Below are 21,891 nucleotides of genomic sequence, written 5' to 3' on the forward strand. Positions count from 1 at the left end.
TCCCCTTATCCTTCTCCCCTTTGGGTCTCCACCAGGGGCTCATCTGTGGTCTTGCTCAGTCTATGGTCATTTCCCAAGAATCTCTGACAGTGGAATCTACCAGTCCCCTGGGCCTTGAAGCAAGCTTTTGTCCAAGCTCTGTGGAGGAGGACGGCTGAACCCCCTGAGGAGGATGCACTTGGGGGGGGGGGGAATTCCCATTAGTCCCATCATGCCCAAAATTTCCTGAGCAGCTTGGCTTTGGAGGGAGGGAGAGAAGGGTGCTTACTCCCATCCTGAGATTTTGGCAGCAAGGATAGGTTACACAAGGCTCAGCATGAGAAAATGACCAAATGTAGAGTGGAAAGGGAACACAGAATGTCTACCATTAGAGTCCTGTGGGTTCAAATCTAGCTTCTACGGTTTAGACTCTTTTTAAATTTTTTTTTTAGCTTCTTCGATTTAATAAGAGCAATGACTCTATGTTATGTTATGTTATTTTGTGTGATCTGGGGAAGTAGGTGTTCTTTTTCTTCTTCTTCCTTTCTTCTTCTCCTTCTTCTTTCTTCCTTCTCCTTCTCCTTCTCCTTCTCCTTCTCCTTCTCCTTCTCCTCCTCATTTTACAGATGACAAAACTGAGACTGAGAGAAAATAAACAAATAAATCGGAAGCCCATGGTTTGCTCAGGGTCACAATCAGATCTGAACTGGGGTCTTCTGACCCTGAAGTCCAGTGCTCTAATGCTACCAAGTTGTGTGACTTTGGACAAGACACTTCACTTATCTTGGCCTCAGTTTCCCTATTTGTAGGATAATCAGGTTGAACCAGAAGATTCCTCAGGGTGTTTTTATGGCTATTCAGAAGGAATGTCTCCATCTCAGGCTCTCCTCTTCAGCACTACTCCTCAGTATTCCAGGACAAAAAATATCTGTGCCTGCGGGTCAGGAGCCCCCCTACCCTGGGACATTCTAGGAGGCCTGAGGGGAGTAAAGGAGTCTTCTGAGAAGAGGAGGAGAAGGTCGAGGCCTTTGGGGTGAACCATCATCATGCTCTTATTTCTCCCCAGGACCCTGCCTTGGTGGACCGGGGAAGAGGCAGGCTGTGGGGAGGGCACTGGACTTCTGAAGATAAAGGCTGCCAGACAGGTAAATAATATCCATGTGAGTTAATCCAGAAACCCATGTCACAGGAAGGCAAGAAGCATAGCCCTTACCATGCTGATGCCCAACTATCATCAGGGGTGGTTGCCCAAGCTCAGATCAAAGCCCAGCTTTATCTAAAGAAAGACCTATTTGACAGATCTCAGGTCCATTATCTCTAGAGAGTTATGTAGTCAACACAAATCACCTTTTTACCCCTGGGGAATGGCCCAGGTCTCAGAAGGAGAGCCCTAAGAGACTGGGACAGAGGGGTGGCTAGGTGGTGCAGTGGATAAAGCACCGGCCCTGGAGTCAGGAGTACCTGGGTTCAAATCCAGTCTCAGACACTTAATAATTACCTAGCTGTGTGGCCTTGGGCAAGCCACTTAACCCCATTTGCCATGCAAAAACATAAAAAAAAAAGAGACTGGGACAGAAAATGAAAAGAATGGTAATCTATTATTTGGTATAATGGTAATATAAACATGTTTTATTTCATTCATTCATTTATTCACTTTAAGGTTTACAAAGGACTTGACCTATATTATCTCACTGCAACCCTGGGAAGTTAGTATTGTTATTATTCCCATTCTATTTATTAATGAGGAAACAGAAGGGAGAGATTACATGATTTGCCCAGGTTCACTCAGCTAGTAAGTGTCTGAGGCCGACCTAGACTGTCAGAGGAGGCCGCTGGAAATTGGGGGGGGGTGCCACGGTCCCAGGCCTAGCCAAGATGGGGAAGGGTCCCTTTTCTTCCTTCCCAAGGGTGACGATGACATCCTGCCCCCAGCCCTGGCGGGGAGGAGGAGGGGACCACTGCTATGTTCAGCCCTGGCTCAACCTCCTGGGACCCAGACAGGGATCTGGACGAGGCAACCCCAGACTAAGCAAGCCTCTCAGGAGGTTCAAAGGGATCTGGAAATACTCATCATATCTAGGTTGCTAATTGCTAATAATTGAATGTGGGAAATAGGGTTGCCTGAGTCACAAGGTTGGTCCTTGTGTTGGTGGTGATTTACAGTCACAAAAGTATGACAGGGTCATTAATTAAATAGTGTGTACACACATACATACTAAACACACATATACAGAATACATATATCCACAAATACACATAGAACTTTAGGAGGAGAGAGGTGCCTCTGTTAAGTTTCCTCTAAAAGGGAGAGAAAAGGGGGAAGGAAAGGTAAAGTCTGACCTTAGGAGTATTGGGGATAATAAAAATCATTGAAAAAATAATAATTAAGATTTACATAGCACTTACAGGAATATAATTATTATTTCATTTGTTCCTCAAAACAATCCTGGGAAGCAGGTGCTATTATTATGCCCATTTTATTAATAAGAAAAAAGACTGAAGGTTAACTGACTTGCCTGGGGTCACACAGCTAGTCCATGGCAGAATTTGAACTCAAGTCTTCAGGTTTGGGGAAGCTACGTGATGCAGTGGGTAGACTGCTGGACCTGGAGTCAGATACTCATCTTCCTGAATTCAAATCCCTATAAAATAAACTAGAGAAGGAAATGGGGAAAACCACTCCAGTATTTCTACCAAAAAAAAAAAACCCTGAAAGGAGGAGATAAAAAGAGTCAGATATAAAACTGACTACCTGAATTAAAAAAAAAGCAAACTGTACAAATTTTAAAAGGAGAAGGCACAGTTAAACAATGGTACATAAGGAAAGATCTGAGCTTCTTTTTAGTGAACCAGAAACTTAATATAAGTCAGTCATATAACTTGGCTGCCAGAAAAGTTAGGGTGATCTTGGCCACAATGAGAGGAGAAGGTTTTCGGGCATCCAAGGTGATGGATGATCCACTGCTCGCTTTCCTAGTCTGCCCTCACCTGGAGGATTATTTTCCATTCTGGGAGTGATATTTTAGGAAGAACATTGACAAGCTGGAGTGTGCCCAGGGAAGGATCACTAGGATGGTGAAGGGAACCTGAGACCATGCCATGTGATCATGATTGAAGGAACTGGGGAATGGTGATGATCCTGAAGGAGAAGAAAAAAGAAGGAAGGGTATGACGGGAGAGCTTGAAGGGCTGCTACACCTTAGAAAAAAGAGTAACTTTTGTTTTTCTTGGGTTGTGTATGTGTGTTGGGCGTACTAGGAGTAATGGGGGCCAGTTCAAGAGAGGTTGAGTTGGGCTCATTGTAACAATTAGCCCTGATTCTGAGTGGGGTGGGCTGCTTTGGGAAGTTCTTTATTACCTGAGGTTTTCTAGCAGGATATGAATAGCCAACCTTGCCATGTGTTGTGCAGGTATGAGTCAGTGTCCCAACAGCCTCTGGGAGTCCTCCCAGCTTGGAGAATCTGATTCTGTGGACCCAAGGGGACAACCAGGGGTGAGGTCCCAGAGGAGGAGGCCAGATGGGAAGCATTGCCTCCTGCCAGGCTCTGGAGGAGGGATTTCATTAGGTTTGTAAGCATCCTTTCCAAAGGCTGGGCTGCCCCTTTCTTATTCCTCACCTCCACGAGTCCCAAAGAACAGAAATCCTCCTCATTTGACCAAAGAGAAAATTAAGGGTCAGGGGGTTGTGGGACTTGTCCAAGGGGACAGACATAGAAAAGCAGATGGGATCCTTAAGGAGATGGTATCCTTAAACTCTTTTAGGAAGTTTATTATGGCAACAGCAAAGGGTTTGAAGCCAGGAGACCTAGGATGGAACCTGGGTTCTGCCAATTGACCTAAATATTCAGCATGGAGAAAAATGGAAGACATCTTAGAAATTACCTAATCCAGTTCCATTGCCTTGAGGAAAGCTGTGGGATCCTGCACATGTCACTTATTTTCTCTGAGTCTTGGTTTACTCATCTGTAGAGTGGGATAATAATACCTGCCCTCTACCTTGCCAGGTTTTTGTGAGGAAAGTGTTTCAGTAAACTTGAATACGTAGTAGAGAGGAGCTGCTATTGTTGTTACTCCAATGATGAGGAAGGACCTCATTACCTACCTTCCAAGGACATGATTCTAGCCCTGGACAGAACTCATTCCTGAGGAGTTCTTTCTTAAATTGAACCCAAATCTGTCTCTGGCCCTCACTGGCTCTAGGCCCACAGATCCCTAGTATCCTCTCCAGGCCGTTCTCTCCATATTCTCCTTGGCCTGATGTAATGGCAAGAGCTCAGAAATCAGAAGGTTTTTTTTTATTTCTTTATTTAAGGCAATGGGGTTAAGAGTGACTTGCTCAAGGTCATACAGCTAGGCAATTATTAAGTGTCTGAGACCAGATTTGAACCCAGGTACTCCTGACTCCAGGGCCAGTGCTCTATCCACTGCGCCACTTAGCCGCCCCAGAAGTCAAAAGATTTTGATATAAATTCCAATTGGAAGATATTCACTGAACCTCTTTGGGCCCATCCTTTTCCTCTCTGAGCTTCACTTGTGATGAAATGATGTTCCAAAGCTAAGTTTCCATATCCCCCAAATGTTGACTGCCCCTCCCTGGGTTGGTCGGAGGAAGGAACCCTGCTACAGCCCAGGGTGGAGGGGCTGGGTGGAGACAGGACAATGCAGGTAAGATCCAGCTCATCTATCTCCTTTCCCATTCTGGGTTTCCCTCTTAATCACCTGGCCTGCCCTGTGGAGGAGGAGCTCCCCAAAGGCCCAGCCTCAGTTCCCTCTCCACCCACAGTCACCTTTCCCAGAAAAAGGGTGGGGTTGGGCAGGACCTGAGAGACCACTTTCACCCAGGGGTGGGCCCTGGTCTGTCCTGAGGGTGGGTCAGAGGTGTGCTAAGGTAGAGAGGGCTGGGTCTGGAGGCAAATCCCTGGGGTTCATATGCAGCTCTGCCATTTAAGAACTGTGGTTGGTCAATCACTTCAGTCTCTGTGCCTCAGCTTCCTCATCTGTAAAAGAAGAGAGTTTAAATTAGTTGACTTCCAAGGTCCTTTCTATCTCTACAACTCTGAGAATGGATCACTTCATTGAGCTTAGAGAAGGAGGGTATAGGGGAGTTAGTTGTGAATCCCACCTTCCCAGTTGGACAACCAGCTTCCTGAAGGCTGAGATGGAGGCATTGGAAACAACCAAGGCTGTAGAAGGATGAAGGATGCTCTCTTCCTGGTGTTCTCACTAATATCCAGGCCTTAGTTCTCAAAGAGGGCTTCTTAGGAGGGGGAAAAGGCAAAGCCAAATTAAAGTTAAGGAACTGGCTTCTTCCTGGATTCTGGAGTCTGGGATATGGTTGAAAGATAAATTCAGATTTTATCAGATCCAGAAAACTGGAGACCAAACCAACTCTGGGAAGGAGCACTCCTGGGAGGCATTCAGGGATTCCCGGGATATTGGGAGGGGCTCTCAGTGCCTGTAGGTGGGGGAAGATGAGTCAGGTGTGTCTCCCCCAACATCCGCTGGGACTTGAGGGCCACTTGACCAGGCTGGCTGTTGATGCCTCTCTGTCTACCATTCCCACAGCCCTGTTTGTCAAGAATCCTCCTCCTCTGGATTGCTAAGGTTATGACAAAGAAGAAATGATGCTGGGAAACAGGCAAGTCCCAGTTTGATGATGCCTGAGTCACCCACAGAAGGCCTGGGGCATCCTGCCTCGCTGTCTTATCATCAGGTGCCAACCCAAGTGATCCTAGATATGGAGGACTGTAAATGAGAGCACGGGACGTCGGGGGTGAGGCACTGACAGCCAGAGTGTCACTCACACCTGATTGTGGACAGCTAGTACCCCACTCACCTTCCAAGACTCTTCCAGTCTTCTACCCCTCCTCAATCAACTCCCTGTCTGATAGGGTCATTGATGTTCTCATCTGGCCCTTTATTCATGCATTCTCAAGAGCAGCCGAAGCTCAGGACTCATTCTGGGGTGAAGGTCAGGGCTCTGTCTCTGTCCAGATTAGGGTTCAGTTCAGTTTAAAGAACAGTTACAGGGTCGGGATCAGACCCATAATCCCAGGACAAGCTAATCCTGTGCAAGCTCCATTGAGGCTGAACTGGAGATCCGTGGGATCTCTAATAGAGGGGATCTCTCATGGAGAGTTGATGGAGGCAGCAAGGAGGGGTCGGCTTGTTTGGCAACTGGGGGATAAGTCTCAGCTTTGCCACTCACTACACCAAGTAAAGAAGGAAATGAAGAATAGTTTGGAGCATTTAAGCGACTCCGTTACAGGCCTCTGACTCAGAAACTCATCTGTTCAGGCTCAGCCTTCTGTTAGTTCACCATGTCTTCTTTTCTCCACTTTCCCAAAGGCTCTGACCCAGAGAAGGTGGCCTGGGGGACTCAAAAAATATTTATAGTTGCATGAATCAATGAACTAATGAATCAACAAAAGATCCTATGGATGACTTATGAACCAATGAATAAACCATATGATTGAATCAACTACAGAATGAATGAATGAACAAATGAAAACTCAATGAACTGACCAGTAAAATAATGAATAAGCCAACAAATGAATGACCTAATGAACAAATTAATGAAGGAATGATCCAGTGAATAGATGAAAGAGTAAATGGATAAATGAACTGATCATGAAAGAATGAACCAACAAATAAATGTTCTAATGAACAAATTAATGAAGGAATGAACTGGTGAAGAGATGAAAGAGTAAATGAATAAATGAGCTAATAAATGAATGAATAAACCAATGGATAGATTAATGAACCAATGAATAAATTCATGAACTTATTTTTAGAAGGTATGGAGGCTACAAAAGTTTTTATTTTATTCATCCAATTTTAAGCCTTCTTGCCCAAGATAAAATGAAATCAAATTGGTCTGGGGTCTCAAGACTGGCCTAGCCATAATCCTCCCTAGTCTTGGGAAGGACAACACAGAGCAGGGTCCAGAAGTGGGCAGGGCCTGGCAGGCCTTTCCTTCAGGGCTGTTTGAGCCACCAATGTCATCTGTGGGGAAGCAGGATGATCTGGGCAGCCCTTTGGTACCTGAGGCCAGAGCCCAGAGGCCCATCCCAGCGAGGAAGCTCTGACTTGACCAATAGCCAGGCTACTTTCCCAGGAAAGGCGGGGCCTTCTTCCCCATGCCTCACCCAGGGCCCAGAACAGGTTCCTGGCCCAGGCCCAGCTGACGTCATGGGAGGTAACCAAGCCTAGAAGCCAGGGGCGCAGGAAGATTTGGCTCTGGCCAGTGTGGATCAAGATGGTTAAGGTTTCAATGGAAAATGTCACCCTCCCAGTCTGACCTTATTGCCCTGAGGTTTCCCATCCTCAACCTCAACTCCAGAGTGAGCGGTGACCTCCTTTCTCCTCTGAGGAGGAAGCATGCAACTGGAAAAGAACATTAGACTGTGGTAGAGGAGGGGGTGGGAGAGCCAGCAGAGGGGTGGGTAGAGGAGTGAGATGGTGGGGTCAGGAAACCTAGGCTTAAGTTCGAACTTCAGAGACCTTAAGAGGTCATCCAGTTCAATCTTCTCATTTTACAGAAAAGGAAACTGAGGCTTGGAAACATTCAAAGCCTTCTTCAGACATTTACTACTATACAATCCTGTGGAAATCACTGAACCTCTTTCAGTCTATTTCCTCATCTATAAAATGGGAACAATAGCAATATTTATTTCATAAATTTATAATTATAAGGCTCAAATGAGATAATATAGGTAAATACTTTACAAATCTTGAAGTCTTATGTAAATATTAGCTGTTATTAGTATTACTAACTTGCCCAAAGTCACATGAGTAAGCAGAATTTGAACTCAGTTCCCTGGGATTATCCTTGAAGGGAAGCATTTAGTGACTGTGCTTTACAATCAATATCTTACTCATTCCTCAGGAGAACTCTGGGGGTTATGAGGGGCTATTCCCTCCATTTTACAATAAAGGAAATGCAGACAGGTTAAGTGACTTGCCCAGGATCATTCAGATGAGTTTGAGGTCACATTTGAACTCAGGTCTCTCTGATTCCAGACCCAGCACCCTCCCCTTTTACCACCTTAGTTGCCATAGTAAGCATCATTCCCACCTTCACCCTGGCCTCATATCAATCCCCTTGCTTTGGACATTGTTTCTCCTTCTTCCACCATTCAAATCCTACCCAGTCTTCAAGTTCTCACTTCTTCCAGGAAACCGTCCAGACTGCTCCAGCCCAAAGGGGTCTTTTCCCTTTCCTCAGGTCTCAAATCTCTGTGTGTCTGCTCCACTCATTAAATTAGCTCAGATTGCTATGAATTTTTTTTTTTATTTTTTAGGTTTTTGCAAGGCAAATGGGGTTAAGTGGCTTGCCCAAGGCCACACAGCTAGGTAATTATTAAGTGTCTGAGACCAGATTTGAACCCAAGTACTCCTGACTCCAGGGCCGGGGCTCTATCCACTGCGCCACCTAGCTGCCCCGGATTGCTATGAATTTTAAGTTCTCTTTTTTTTGTGTCTGTATCCAGGCTCCTCAAGGTCTGGGTCCTCTTCTCTGTCTCCCTCTCAGAACTGAGAAAGGGGTCCTGATTACAGATGATAAATACAAGTTTGCTGTTGTTGACTTCTACTCTCTGTATGGACATCTGCTATTAGGAGTTAATGGAGGAGAGATGTGCCTAGGAAGGTTGAAGCCACAACGTTGGGTGGGCCTGTTAGTGGGACTAACCAGGGTCCAAGTCTTATCCTGAGATGGCATCTTTGTGCTTAGTGAAGAATGGAAAAGGCTTCTAAGGGCAGATGCAAACAAGCTTCCCTAGACATAGCCAGGATGCTGTGGTCTGGAATCAGTGGTTTTTATGAGAAATAATATTCATTCATTCATTCATTGATTTATTCATTTGTTGATTCATTCCTTCACTCATTCACCCCTTCATCACTATTTACAGAAGGAAGAAATGACTCTTATGTTATATTTATGCCCTTGGGTCTATTCTTTCTCCCCAAGAACTCGCTCCACTGATCAATCCCCTTATCCACAATCTCTCCCTTTCCTTTGGTCTATTTAGTTGCTATCTACATCTGCTCAGGTTTTTTGTATCTTTGAAAACAAAATGATAAAAAAAAGAAGCCCTTGCACCTACCTCTTCCTCAAGTAATCATCCAGTGTATCTTCTCTTTTTCACAGCTAAACTTCTAGAAAGTGTCCCTAAAACATCTTTACTTCCTGACTCTGTTTCCTCTCCACCCTTTATTTCTCAACTTTTTTTTTTTAATTGAAGATAATGAGTTTTGGTCTTTGTTTAAACTCCACAGTTCCTTCTCTGAATACAGATGGTATTCTCCATGAGAAATCCCCTAAAATTGTCTCTGAGTATTACACTGATGGAACCATCTTGGTTGATCTTCACCCCATGTTGTTGTTAGTGTATAGAATGTTCTTCTGGTTCTGCTTATCTCATTCAGCATCAATTCATGCAGATTTTCTTCACTTTTAATTCTCTTCCTATTTCTCTGACTACTCTTCTTTGCTAAAACCTTATCCTCCCACTCCCTTTTTTCTTAGGAACTTTTCTCATTACACACATACACATTCTCTCTGTGTCTGTCTGTCTGTCTGTCTGTCTCATATTCTCAGCTCCTATTGATCAAACTATTATCTCTGTGCAGATGCCTCCCAAATCTACATACAGATCTCAAATCTTTCTTCTGACCTTCATCTCCCCATCACCAAATGCAAGTTGGATGGACATCTCCTCCCAGACTATCCATAAACATCTCAAACTAAGCATTTATGAAATTAAATTCATTTTCTTTTCCCCTGAAACTACCACTTTCTAATATAATAATACCTCTAATTGCTCAAATTCACAATCCAGTCTTATTGATTCTACAAAATAACTTGCAGCCACTGTCTTTTCTTCATTCAAACAGCTACTATCTTCATTAAATTGCCAAAATGATTTTCCTAAAGCACAGGTCTGATCACATTACTCCTCTGCTCAAGAACATTCAGTAAATATTGTCTCTAGGATAAAATATAAACTCTTTAATATGACATTTAAAGTCCTTTATAATTTTACTTGTGTCTTTCCAAGGTGATTTGACTTCATTTACTTCATATGCTCTACATTCTAGTCAAGAAATCCCACTTGATGTTCCTCACATATAATATTCTATCTCCCACTTCTATTTCTTTTTTTTCTGTTGTCTTTTTATTAAAGATTTTATTTATTTTGAGTTTTACAATTTTTCCCCTAATCTTACTTCCCTCTCCCACCCCCACCCCCACAGAAGGCAGTTTGTCAGTCTTTACATTGTTTAAACATTGATCCAAATTGAGTGTGATGGGAGAGAAATGATATCCTTAAAAGGAAGAAACATAAAGTATAAGAGATAGCAAGATCAGATAGGTTTTTTTTTTTCTAAATTAAAGGTAATAATCCTTGATCTTTGTTCAAACTCCGCAGTTCTTTCTCTGGATAGAGATGGTATTCACCATTTCAGACAGTCCAAAATTGTCCCTGATTGTTGCACTGATGGAATGAGCGAGTCCATCAAGGTTGATCATCACCCCCATGTTGTTGTTAGGGTGTACAGTGTTTTTCTGGTTCTGCTCATCTCACTCAGCATCAGTTCATGCAAATCCCTCCAGGCTTTCCTGAATTCGCATCCCTCCTGATTTCTAGGGTTTTTTTTTTTTTTTTAGGTTTTTGCAAGGCAATGGGGTTAAGTGGCTTGCCCAAGGCCACACAGCAAGGTAATTATTAAGTGTCTGAGGCTGGATTTGAACTCAGGTACTCCTAACTCCAGGGCTGGTGCTCTATCCACTGCACCACCTAGCTGCCCCCCTTCCTGGTTTCTAATAGAACAATAGTGTTCTATGGCATACATATACCACAGTTTGCTAAGCCATTCCCCAACTGAAGGACATTTACTTGATTTCCAATTCTTTGCCACCACAAACAGGGCTGCTATTAATATTTTTGTACAAGTGATGTTTTTACCCTTTTTCATCATCTCTTCAGGGTATAGACTGAGAAGTGGTATGCTGTATCAAAGGGTATGCAGATTTTTTTTTACAAATAATGCTTTTTATACATAAATAAAATATTCTTGTTTAAGAGTAAACAAAATGCCCCCTCCTCCCCATAGATATAGACTTGCTTGAGCAATAAAGTAAAGGGGAGAGAAAAAAATTAAAATTAAAAAATGATAGTAATAATTGTAGGTATGGCCAGGTGGTGCAATGGACGGATCAACAGCCCTGGAGCCATTAGCACCCGAGCCCACATCCAGCCCCGTAGACCCAACTATCACCCAGCCATGTGACATGCAAGCCACACCAACCCCACTGCCCTGCAAACTGCCCCCCCCAAAAAAAGAAAAAAAAAGACCCAAAATAAAACAAAATAGTAATAATAGTAGGGGTGGCTGGGTGGTGGACAGAGCATTGGCCCTTGAGCCAGGAACACCCAGGTCCAATCCGGCCTCAGACACCCAACGATCACCTCACTATGCAGCCCCAGGCAGGCCACCCAGCCCCACCTGCCCTGCACCCCCCCAAAAATAATAACAACAAAAAATGTGCTTGAGTCTTTGTTCCAACACCAACAACTCTGTCACGGGTGGATCACATTCTTTATGATAAGTCCATGGCAAAAGTTACTTCCGTATTTTTCCACCGTTGCCACTGCTGATCGCAACTCCCTCCTTTCGTACTTCTCCACTACCATGTACTATATTTTCTCTCTCCTTTCACTCTGAGTCTGCTGTAGGGTAGCTGAGTGGCACAGCAGACAGATCCCCAGCTCTGGGGCCAAGAGGCCCTGAGCCCCCATACCACCCCTTAGGCCCAGCATCTACCTGGCCCTATGGTCCCGGACAGGCCATCCAATCCCAGCCCCTCGAAAGAAGTAAAAAAGAAAATGTGTTACATCTGACCACTCTCCCCTCATGGTCCATCCTCTCCTCCATGACTCACCTCCCCTCCTTCCCCCTGTCCCCCCTCTCTCCTTCTTACTCCAGATGCCTATACCCCATTGAGTTTATATCCTGTTTCCTCTCCTAACCACCTCTGATGAGAGCGAAGTTTCCCTCATTCCCCCTTGCCTTGCCCCTTCCATATCATTGCAATAGCTCATTGTAATAAAGAAAAATCTTATTATATAAAATATCTTGGCCTATTCCCCTTCTCCTTTTTCTTTCTCCCATTGCATCTCCTTTTTTTCTATTGACTCCATTTTTACACCATATTTTATCTTCGAATTCAGCTTTCTCCTGTGCTTCAACTATAAAAGCTCCCTCTACCTGCTCTATTAACTGAGAAAGTTCATATGAGTATTATCAGTATCATTTTTCTATGCAGGAATACATGCAGTTCACCATCATTAAGTCCCTCATATTTTCCCCTTCTCCTCCAATCTCCATGCTTCACCTGAGTCCTGTATTTGAAGATCAAACCTTCTGTTCAGCTCTGGCCATTCCAACAGGAACATTTGAAATTCCCCTGGTTCATTGAAAGTCCATCTTTTTCCCTGGAAGAGGACATTCAGCCTTACTGGGTAGTTGATTCTTGGTTGCATTCTAAGCTCTTTTGCCTTCCGGTATATTATATTCCAAGCCCTATGAGCTTTTAATGTAGTTGCTGCTAAGTCCTGTGTGATCCTGACTGCAGCTCCACGATATTTGAACTGTGTCCTTCTGGCTGCTTGTAATATTTTCTCTTTGACTTGGGAGTTCTGGAACTTGGCTATAATATTCCTAGGGGTTGGTTTTTTGGGATCTCTTTCTCGGGGGGATCAGTGGATTCTCTCCATTTCTATTTTGCCCTCTGCTTCTAGGATATCAGGGCAATTTTCCTGTAGTAATTCTTTGAAAATGATGTCAAGGCTCTTTTCCTGATCATGACTTTCAGGTATTCCAATAATTTTTAAATTATCTTTCCTAAGTCTGTTTTCCATATCAGTTGTTTTTTCAATGAGATATTTCACATTTTCTTCTAATTTTTCATTTTTTTGGTTTTAAAGTATTGATTCCTGATTTCTGGTAAATTCATCAATCTCCCAGAATTCTATTCTTTGTCTGAAGGATTCTCCTCAGAGAGTTTTCTTATCTCTTTTTCCATCTGGCCAATTTTGCTTTTTAAAGCATTCTTCTCCTCTATAACTTTTTGAACTGTTTTATCCATTTGACCTAAGCTGGTTTTTAGCATGTAATTTTCTTCAGCATTTTTTGGATTTCCTTGACTAAGCTGCTGACTTAATTTTCATGTTTTTCCTGCCTCTCTCTCCTTTCTTTTCCCAGTTTTTCTTCTAACTCCCTCATTTGATTTTCAAAGTCTTTTTTGAGCTCTGTCATAGCCTGATCCCAATTTCTGTTTTTCTTGGAGTCTTTAGATGCAGGAGCTTGTGCCTCCTTATCTTCAGACTGAGTGTTTTGATCCTTCTTGGGATTATATGTGAAATATTTCTCAATGGTGTTCCTCTTTTTCCTCTGCTTGCTCATTTTCCCAGCCTTAGCCTGGTTTTAGGGTTCTTCCTGAGCTTCTGGAACACTCCCACAAGGATCTCAGTGTGTGAGGCTCTGTCCTCCCTCCTGGTCTGTGAATGACCATATGCACCCCCCTCTGCCATGGGCTGAGGTGGGGGGTCCCTGCTGTTCTATGAGGGGCCTAGACTGTGAGCAGGATCTGAATGTGGTCAGAGGCCCAGAGTCCTGTTCCAGGGACAGAGGACAGAGCTCAGCAGTCTCTCTCTTCACTCCCCTCCCCAGGATCAATCCCTTTCTGCTCTTTTCCAGGTTACCTTGAGTAGGAGAACTCTATTTCTCAGCTTCTTTGCAATCCAGCTTCTGACTGACACATTACCTTAGATCAGTCGTTTTGCAGTTGTGACCTACTCTTCATGACCTTATTTGAGGCTTTCTTGGCAAAGATACTGGAATGGCTTACCATTTCCTTCTCCAGCTTATTTTACAGATTAGCAACCAAAGTAAACAGGGATAAGTGACTTGCCTAGGGTCACAAATCTACTAAGTATCTAAGATAAAATTTGAACCCAGGTCTTCCCGACTTCAGACCTAGAGGTCTTTGTACTATGGCACTACTTGGCTGCCTCATTCTACTGAAATATCTCATTTTATGATCATCAATAATCTCTACACAGATTTCCTCAATTCTATCCTTTCTGACTTTTCTGAAGCATTCAACTGTATTGACTGCCCCTTCCTCTTGGGTATTCTCTTCCCTTGACTTCCAACATACTGGTCTCTCTCTTTGTTGTCCTCCTTATCTGACCATTTAGAATCCTTTGTTGAATCATCATCCACCTTCTGTCTCCTCACCACCATCCACCTTCCTGTCTCCTTACCAAGGCTCTATCTTGAACCCTTTTCACTTTTTTCTTCTATAATCTCTCCCTTGGTGATCTCACCTGCATGTGATCCAGTATATCTGGGCAGATGATTCTCATTTCTATAAATCCAGCCCTAATCCCTCTCCTGAGCTCCAGCCTACTACTACTACCTGCTGTATCTCTTCATTTAGATGTCTTGCTAGCCTCTCCAATAAACATATTCAAACAGAATTCATAAACTTCCTCCCCCAAACTCACTTCTCCAAACTTCCCAATTTTTGTGGATAGCATTATCTTCCTTCCAGTTATCCAGGAGTCCTTCTGGTCACTAAGAGTCATCCTTGACCCTTCTCTCTCCCTCATCCCCCATATCTAATCACTTGCTTAATCCTGTTAATTCTACATGGACATCTCTCTTATCAGTCCCCTTCTGTCCACTCCTAGGGACATCATTCTAGTTCAGGCCCTCATAATCTGTTGCCTTGGCCATTGTAATGGTCTTCTAATTGGTTTCTCCTTTGGTCTTACATCTATGGAATACAAGGGTTCTAAACCTGGGAATAGATTTCAGTAGGTTCATTAAAAATACTTTTTTTGTTTCACTAACCTCTAACTGAAGTTTAGCATTTCCTGTAATTATGAGTATAGGCAAGGCACCATTATTCTAAGGAGTCCATAGGATTCACTAGACTGTCAAGGGACTACCTTGCCACAAAAATGAAACCCATTCTTATCTATTATGGGGATAATTGAGAGGATTTTTCAGGGCTAAAGTAAGAATCTATATTATCACCATTACTATTCAATGTAGTGGTAGAAATATATAGTAATAAGACAAGGAAAAGAAATTGAAAGAATATACATAAGCAAAGAGGAAATAAAACTACTGCTTTTGCAGGTGATATGATGGTTTGCATATAGAATCCTAAAGAGTTCACTAAAAAAGCTAATTGAAACAATTAACAACTTTAGCAGAGCTGAAAGATATGTAATAAATTCTCAAAATCATCAGAATTTTTGTATATTACCAATAAAATCAAACAGAAAGGGAAAGAGAAATCTCATTCAAAATAGTTAGAGATTATGAAATATTAGGAAGTCTATCTGACAAGACACACTCATAACAAGAACTTTATGAATATAATTACAAAACCTTTTTCAGACAAATAAATACAGATCTAAAGAACTGGAGAATAAATAGTAATAGTTCATGGATAGGACAGGCCAACATAATAAAAATGAAAATAGACCTAAACTAAATTGCTTATTCAGTACCATATCTGTCATACTGTCAAAGAATTATTTTATGGAACTAGGAAAAAATCATTACAAAATTCATCTGGAGGAACAAAAGGTCAAGGATCTCAAGGGAAAAATGAACAAAGTAGGAATGAAAAGGTCCAGCAATGCCATATCTCAAGTAGTAATCATCAAAATGATTAGATACTAGTTAGGAAATAGAGAGATTGAGCAATAAGACAAGAAAAAGAAACTGAAGGATAAGCATAGGCAAAAATGAGGAAACAATACTATCGTTTTTTGTAGATGATATGTTGACTTTCTTAGAGAACCTTAGAGAGACAATAAAAAACTAATAAAAAATTACAATTTTAGCAAAGTTGTAGGATATAAAATAAATCCACATAAATAACCAGCATTTCTGTGTATACTACCACAAAAACCAGCAGGAAGAGATAGAAAGAGAAATTCTACTTAAAATAACCACAAACAGTATAAAATACTTGGAAGTCTATTTGCCAAGATAGTCACAGAATATGGACACAATTACAAAACACTTTATACAAATAAGAACAGATCTAAGTAATTTGAGAATTGGATAGACTAAGTTACTATAATAAAATGACAATACTACCTAAATTAATTGACTTATTCAGTGCCAAATTAATTGGATTACCAAAGAATTACTTCATAGAGTTGGGGGGGGGAACTATTAAAATTCTCCTGGAAGAACAAAAGACCAACAAGATCAAGGGAATTGGTGGAGGGGGGGAAAAGGGAAGGAAGGGGGGCCCTTGTAGCACCAGATTCCAAACTATACTATATAATCATCAAAACAATTTGGTATTGAGTAAGAAATAGAGAGGGTGGTACACAGTAAATAGAAGCAAATGATCACAGTAGCCTAGAATCTGATAGATCCCAAAGATCCAAGCTTTTAGGGCAAGAACTCACTATTTGACAAAAATTGTTGGGAAAACTGGAAGCAATTAACAAAGACCAACATCTCATATCATATTCCAAGATAAGCTGAAAACAAGTACATGATTTAGACATAAAGGGCAACATCATAAGCAAATTAATGAAGAATGAAAGAAATGACCTTTCAGATCCATGACTTAGGGAAGATTTTATGACCAAATAAGAGATAGAGAAATACACAAGAATTAAAAAAATAATTATTTAAATTAAAAAGTTTTTGTGCAAACAAAACCCATTGCAGCTTAAATTGGAAGAAAAGCAAGAAACTGGGAGAAAAATCTTTGTAACAAACTTCTCTGATTATGGTCTCATTTTAAAAACATATAGGGAAATTAATCAAATTTATAAGAATAAGAGTAATTTCCCTATTGATAAAGAATATGAGTAGGCAGTTTTCAGAGGAAGAAAGCAAAGCTATCAAAAATCATGTGAAAAAAATCCTCTAAATCACTATTAATCAGGGAAATGCACATTGTACCACGCTAAGGTACTACCTCCTAACTATCATATTGGTTAATATGGAAAATGACAAAAAAATGACAAAAATGGAAATGATTTGAGAAAACAAGTACATCATTGCACTGTTGGTGAAACTGTGAATTAGTTCAAATCATTCTAGAAAGCAATGTGGAACTATGTCCCAAAAAACTATTCAACTATCCATAACCTTTGACCAATACTAGGTCTGTATCCTAAAAAAAGCAAAGAGAAAAAGGACATATATTTACAGAAATATTTATAGCAGACCTTTCTGTGGTAGCAAAGAATTGAGAAGAAATTGAGAGGATGCCCATTAATTGGGGAATATGGCTAAACAAGTTATGGTATATAAGTGTGATGGAATACTATTGTATTATAAGAAATGATGAAGGACATGGTTTTAGAAAAACCTGGGAAGACTTGTATGAATTGTTACAAAGTGAAGTTAAGCAGAATCAAGGGAACAATTTATACAGTAACAGCAATATTACAAAGATAATCAACTCTGAAAGATTTAGCAACTCTGTTCAACACAATGATCCACCACAACTCCAAAGAACTCAATGATAAAACTTCTTATCCATCTCCAGTTAGAGAACTGATAGGCTCCAAGTATAATTTGAAGCAAATTTTCTTATTTTTCTAATGTGTAAATTTGTTTTTCATGTCTGCTCAAAATTGCAGTGGGTTTTATTTTTCTTGCCTTCTCAAAAGATGGAGGTAGTTGAGGGAAGAGGAAGAGAATTTGGAACTGAAATAAAATTGAGTTAAAAAAAGAATTAGAGAGGTTGAACAATGGAATAGGCTAGATACACATTATACAAAAGGAAATGATATAGTAGCCTAGTGTTTGATAAACCCAAAGATACTAATCACTGGATTGAACACTCACTACTTGACAAACGTTGGGAAAACTGGGAGTAGTCTAATAGGAATTGTGAATAGATCATTTCATATTATATACAAAAATAAGGCTCAAATGGGTACATGATTTAGGTATAAAGAATAACATCATAAACAAAGCAGACTAACAAGAAAGAAATTAATTGCTATAAGTTTTTGCACAAATAAAACCAGTGCAGCTAAAATTAGAAGAGAAGCTGGTGAGTAGGAGAAAAATCTTTGCAGCAAATTTTTCTGATAAAGATCTAATTTCTAAGGTATATAGGGAACTGGCTTCACCTTATAAGAGTCATTTTCCAATTGATAAATGATCAAAGAATACTAACACATTTTTCAGGGAAAGAAATCCCAAGATATCATTCACCATATAAAACTGCCCTAAATCATTTATAATTGGAGAAATGTAAATTAAAACAACTCCAAGGTTCTAACTTATACCTATCAATTGGCAAAGTTGATAAAAAAAGGAAAATAAGAAATGTTGGAATGGCCATGGGGAAAAAAAGATACTTTAATGTACCATTGGTGGAGCTGTGAACTAGTCTATACATTCTAAAAAGCATTTTGGAATGTTCCCAAAACTATTAAACTATGTATAGCTGTTGACCCAATGATATCACTACCAGGTGTATACCCCAAAAAGAGGAAAGAAAGAGGAAAATGACCCATATATAGAAAAATATTTATAGCAGCTCTTTTCATGGTGGCAAAGAATTGGAATCAGAGGGGAAATCCATCAATTAGGGAACAGCTGAATAAGTGAAATGATGAAGGGTATGTTTTCATAAAAACTTGGGAAGACTCCTATGAACTGACGCAAAGTGAAAAGAGTAGAACAAGGAAAGCAATTTATACAAGGACAATATTTTAAAGACAATTCATTTTGCAAGTCTTAGGAACTCTAACCAGCACAGTGACTGATCATGATTTCAGAGGATTCATGATAAAATCAGCTGACTCAGTGCAGATTGAGACTTTTTTTGGATGTTGGGGGAGGGCACAGTTAATTTGGGAATTTATTTTTTGACTATATATTTGTAACAGGGGATTTTGTTTTTCTTGCTTTCTCAGTTGATGACAGAATGGAGGAGGTAAGAGATAGAGAAGGTGTTTGTTAAACTGAATAAGCAAAATTAATTTTTACAAAAGGCTCATTGCTTTATGCTACTCTTCACACAACTACCAGATCTTCTTTTTTCTTTTTTGCTATTCTTTTTTTTTTCAGGTTTTTGCAAGGCAAATGGGGATAAGTGGCTTGTCCAAGGCCACACAGCTAGGTAATTATTAAGTTTCTGAGGCTGGATTTGAACTCAGGTACTCCTGACTCCAGGGCCAGTGCTTTACCCACTATGCCACCTAGCCGCCCCTTCTTTTTTCTTTTTAAAATTTTCTTTTTATTACATTTTAAGGCAATGGGATTAGGTGACTTGCCCAAGGTCACACAGCTAAGCAATTATTAAATGTCTGAGGTTGGATTTGAATTCAGGTCCTCCTGACTCCAGGGCTGGTGCTCTATCCACTGCACCACCTTGCTGACCCCCCATTCTTCTTAATTCAAAAGTCTGACCATGTCCCTCTTTTATATAAGAACCAATAGCAACACCCTGTTAGCTTATTAAAGACCCTCCTGAATCTAGCTCCAGCCTATCCTTCCAGCCATATATCACACTAAGTCTTTTCACGAAATTCACTTTCTAGCCAAAATGGACTATTTGGCAGACTTATCCTGTCCTCTCCTGCCTCTGTGGTTTGGTTCAGGTTTTCCCACTACCCCTAATAACCCAATCCAACAACTGGAATGCCCACAATCCCTTCTCTTGGAAAATTGATTTCCTTCTCTTCATACAAGGTCTAGGTCAGGAACCACCTTCTCCACGAAACCCTAATGCTTTCTCAAAGTGTTTTTCTCTGTCTCAAATTGTGTTCATGAATGTCAAATCTAAGTGGTCACATCTACAAAACCCCCAAAGGCAGTCAGAAACATACAAATATAATTGAGAAATGTTTAACAAAATAAATAAAAATACTGTGCAACATAGACAATTTCTCAATTAATATGTGATTTTTTTTTTCTGTTTGAGTTTGACATCCCTGGCTTGGAGCAATTTGCCTCTCTCCCATTTTAATTACTTTGCAGAGTTAAATATTTATGTTTGTGTATACATATGTATCCATGAAGATATAAATTATTATTACTATTATATCTTATTTGTGTACATAATAAAAGACTAAAGCTTAGGGGATGGCTAGATGGCACAGTGGAAAGGACACCGGCCCTGGAGTCAGGAGTACCTGAGTTCAAATCCGGCCTCAGACACTTAATAATTACCTAGCAGTGTGACCTTGGGCAAGCCACCTAACCCCATTTGCCTTGCAAAAAAAAAGAAAGAAAGAAAGAAAAGAAAAGACTATAGCTTAGATTTTAAGCTTTCTGAAGGCAGGGGTTGTGAATCCCCAGATTCAACAGATAGTGTTTGGCATCTTGGGAGTAGGGATTGTTTCATTCTTTGCAGCTATTCTCTCCAGCAACTAGCCCAGTACATATTCGATGCGTAACAGCTTTTTATGGATTGATTGTCTTTTTTTTTTAATCGACTGAATTGAGAAAGAATATCTTCCTGGATCTAGACAAACCAGGACTATCCTTAGTTGGCCAAGCACAAAGGTAGGGAAAGGGTCCCCACTGGCCTGTGTGAAATTCTGATCATCCAGTTTTCAGGGAGCCAGAATTAGATGCCACAATTTTTGGACCAGCTACCCCGAATGTAGGAAGGGTGTTATCTGGCTATGTAGGGGCTGCCTGGCATGCCGACCTTCCAGGAGAGAGACCACAGTTGCCCTCTCTCTTCTGTCTCCTGCCTCCTCCGAGCTGCCAAGCCCCTTCTGCCCCTCCAAGGGCCCAGACTACAGAGGGAACTATAATCTTGAATGGTGGCCGGATTGGAGGCTTCTAGCCTCTGCATCTTGGGGTGTAGGTGAGTGAAGCTTGCCAGCCCTCCTGCCACTTGGGTCCTGTAAGCCTCTTGGAGTCTAGCCCCAAGCAGCCCCTTGGTTGTGGCTGCCTAACAAACCCTTCTGGTCCCCCTAACGAGTTCCACATGCAATGTGGAGAGAGGAAATGAGAATGTGGGGGAAGGGGGGACAACAGCCCTTGTAGGGAATTAGAAACATGTGAGGAGGTGGCAAAAGCCAGAAGAGGAGGAGGAAGAAAAAGAGGAGGTGGAGGAGGAGGGGCAGAAGGAGGAGGGGGGAAGGGGAGGAGGAAGAGGAGGAGGAGGAGGAAGAAGAGGGTTAAGGTGGGGGGGTTTCACAGCTGGCCATGCCGTGGCAGGAGCCACCACCCTCTTGCAACAGAGATGCTTTCCAGTGAGGAGAGAAACAGAAGAACTTGCCTTTTGCTGGCTAATTTCCTCTCCATTAGACAGGAAAAGCCCCAAATTCCTCCACCCAGGCCAGACTAGAGTGACTGAACAGAGGAAAGCAGGGTCAAAAAGATTTAGAAGTCAGAGTTAGGAAAGGGACTGCAGAGTGACCCAAAGCCTGGGGTGGGGGTGGGGGGCCTCGTGGCTGACCACACAAACTAAAGCTAGGAATGTAGAAGAAATGAAAGGTTTTGTCTGGCTGGAGTTTCTTGGGGGGGGGGGGATGGAATCTTGTATAATTAGAACAAAGAAGTGAAGTGGAAGGTGATATCCAGCCAGGGTTTCTTCTGGCTAACCAGAGCGTCCATAAAAGAGGTTAACTGGCAGCTATAAGGAATTTCTAATTGTGAGTCAGATAGAAACCAGGAATGGAGATATTGCCCCCAGTGAGCAAGAAAGAGAGGTTCAAGAATAGATTCAATGTCTGTGGGCTTTACTTAGCCATCCGGCTATTCCATGTTCCAAAAGAGCTCAGAACCCCGAGGCAAGGTCTTCTATCCTTCTAGAAAGGAAAAAAAAACGTACAGAAATAAGACTTCAGGAATTAATTTTTTTTTAATGGACAGAAA

General features: G+C 41.5%; 1 protein-coding gene across 1 annotated transcript in view; it reads right to left on the bottom strand.

Annotated features, from left to right (window-relative positions):
* Positions 1–4,321: 4,321 nt before the first annotated feature.
* POC1A (POC1 centriolar protein A) overlaps positions 4,322–21,891 on the bottom strand; it is a 199,395-nt gene continuing 181,825 nt past the window's right edge. Inside the window, exon 11 of the mRNA XM_074198113.1 lies at positions 4,322–4,976. Coding sequence (XP_074054214.1) covers positions 4,950–4,976 — 27 coding nt within the window. The 3' untranslated portion in view covers positions 4,322–4,949. The remainder of the gene's footprint in view (positions 4,977–21,891) is intronic.

This window comes from Macrotis lagotis, chromosome 8, assembly GCF_037893015.1.
Source record: "Macrotis lagotis isolate mMagLag1 chromosome 8, bilby.v1.9.chrom.fasta, whole genome shotgun sequence".
NCBI lineage: Eukaryota > Metazoa > Chordata > Mammalia > Peramelemorphia > Peramelidae > Macrotis > Macrotis lagotis.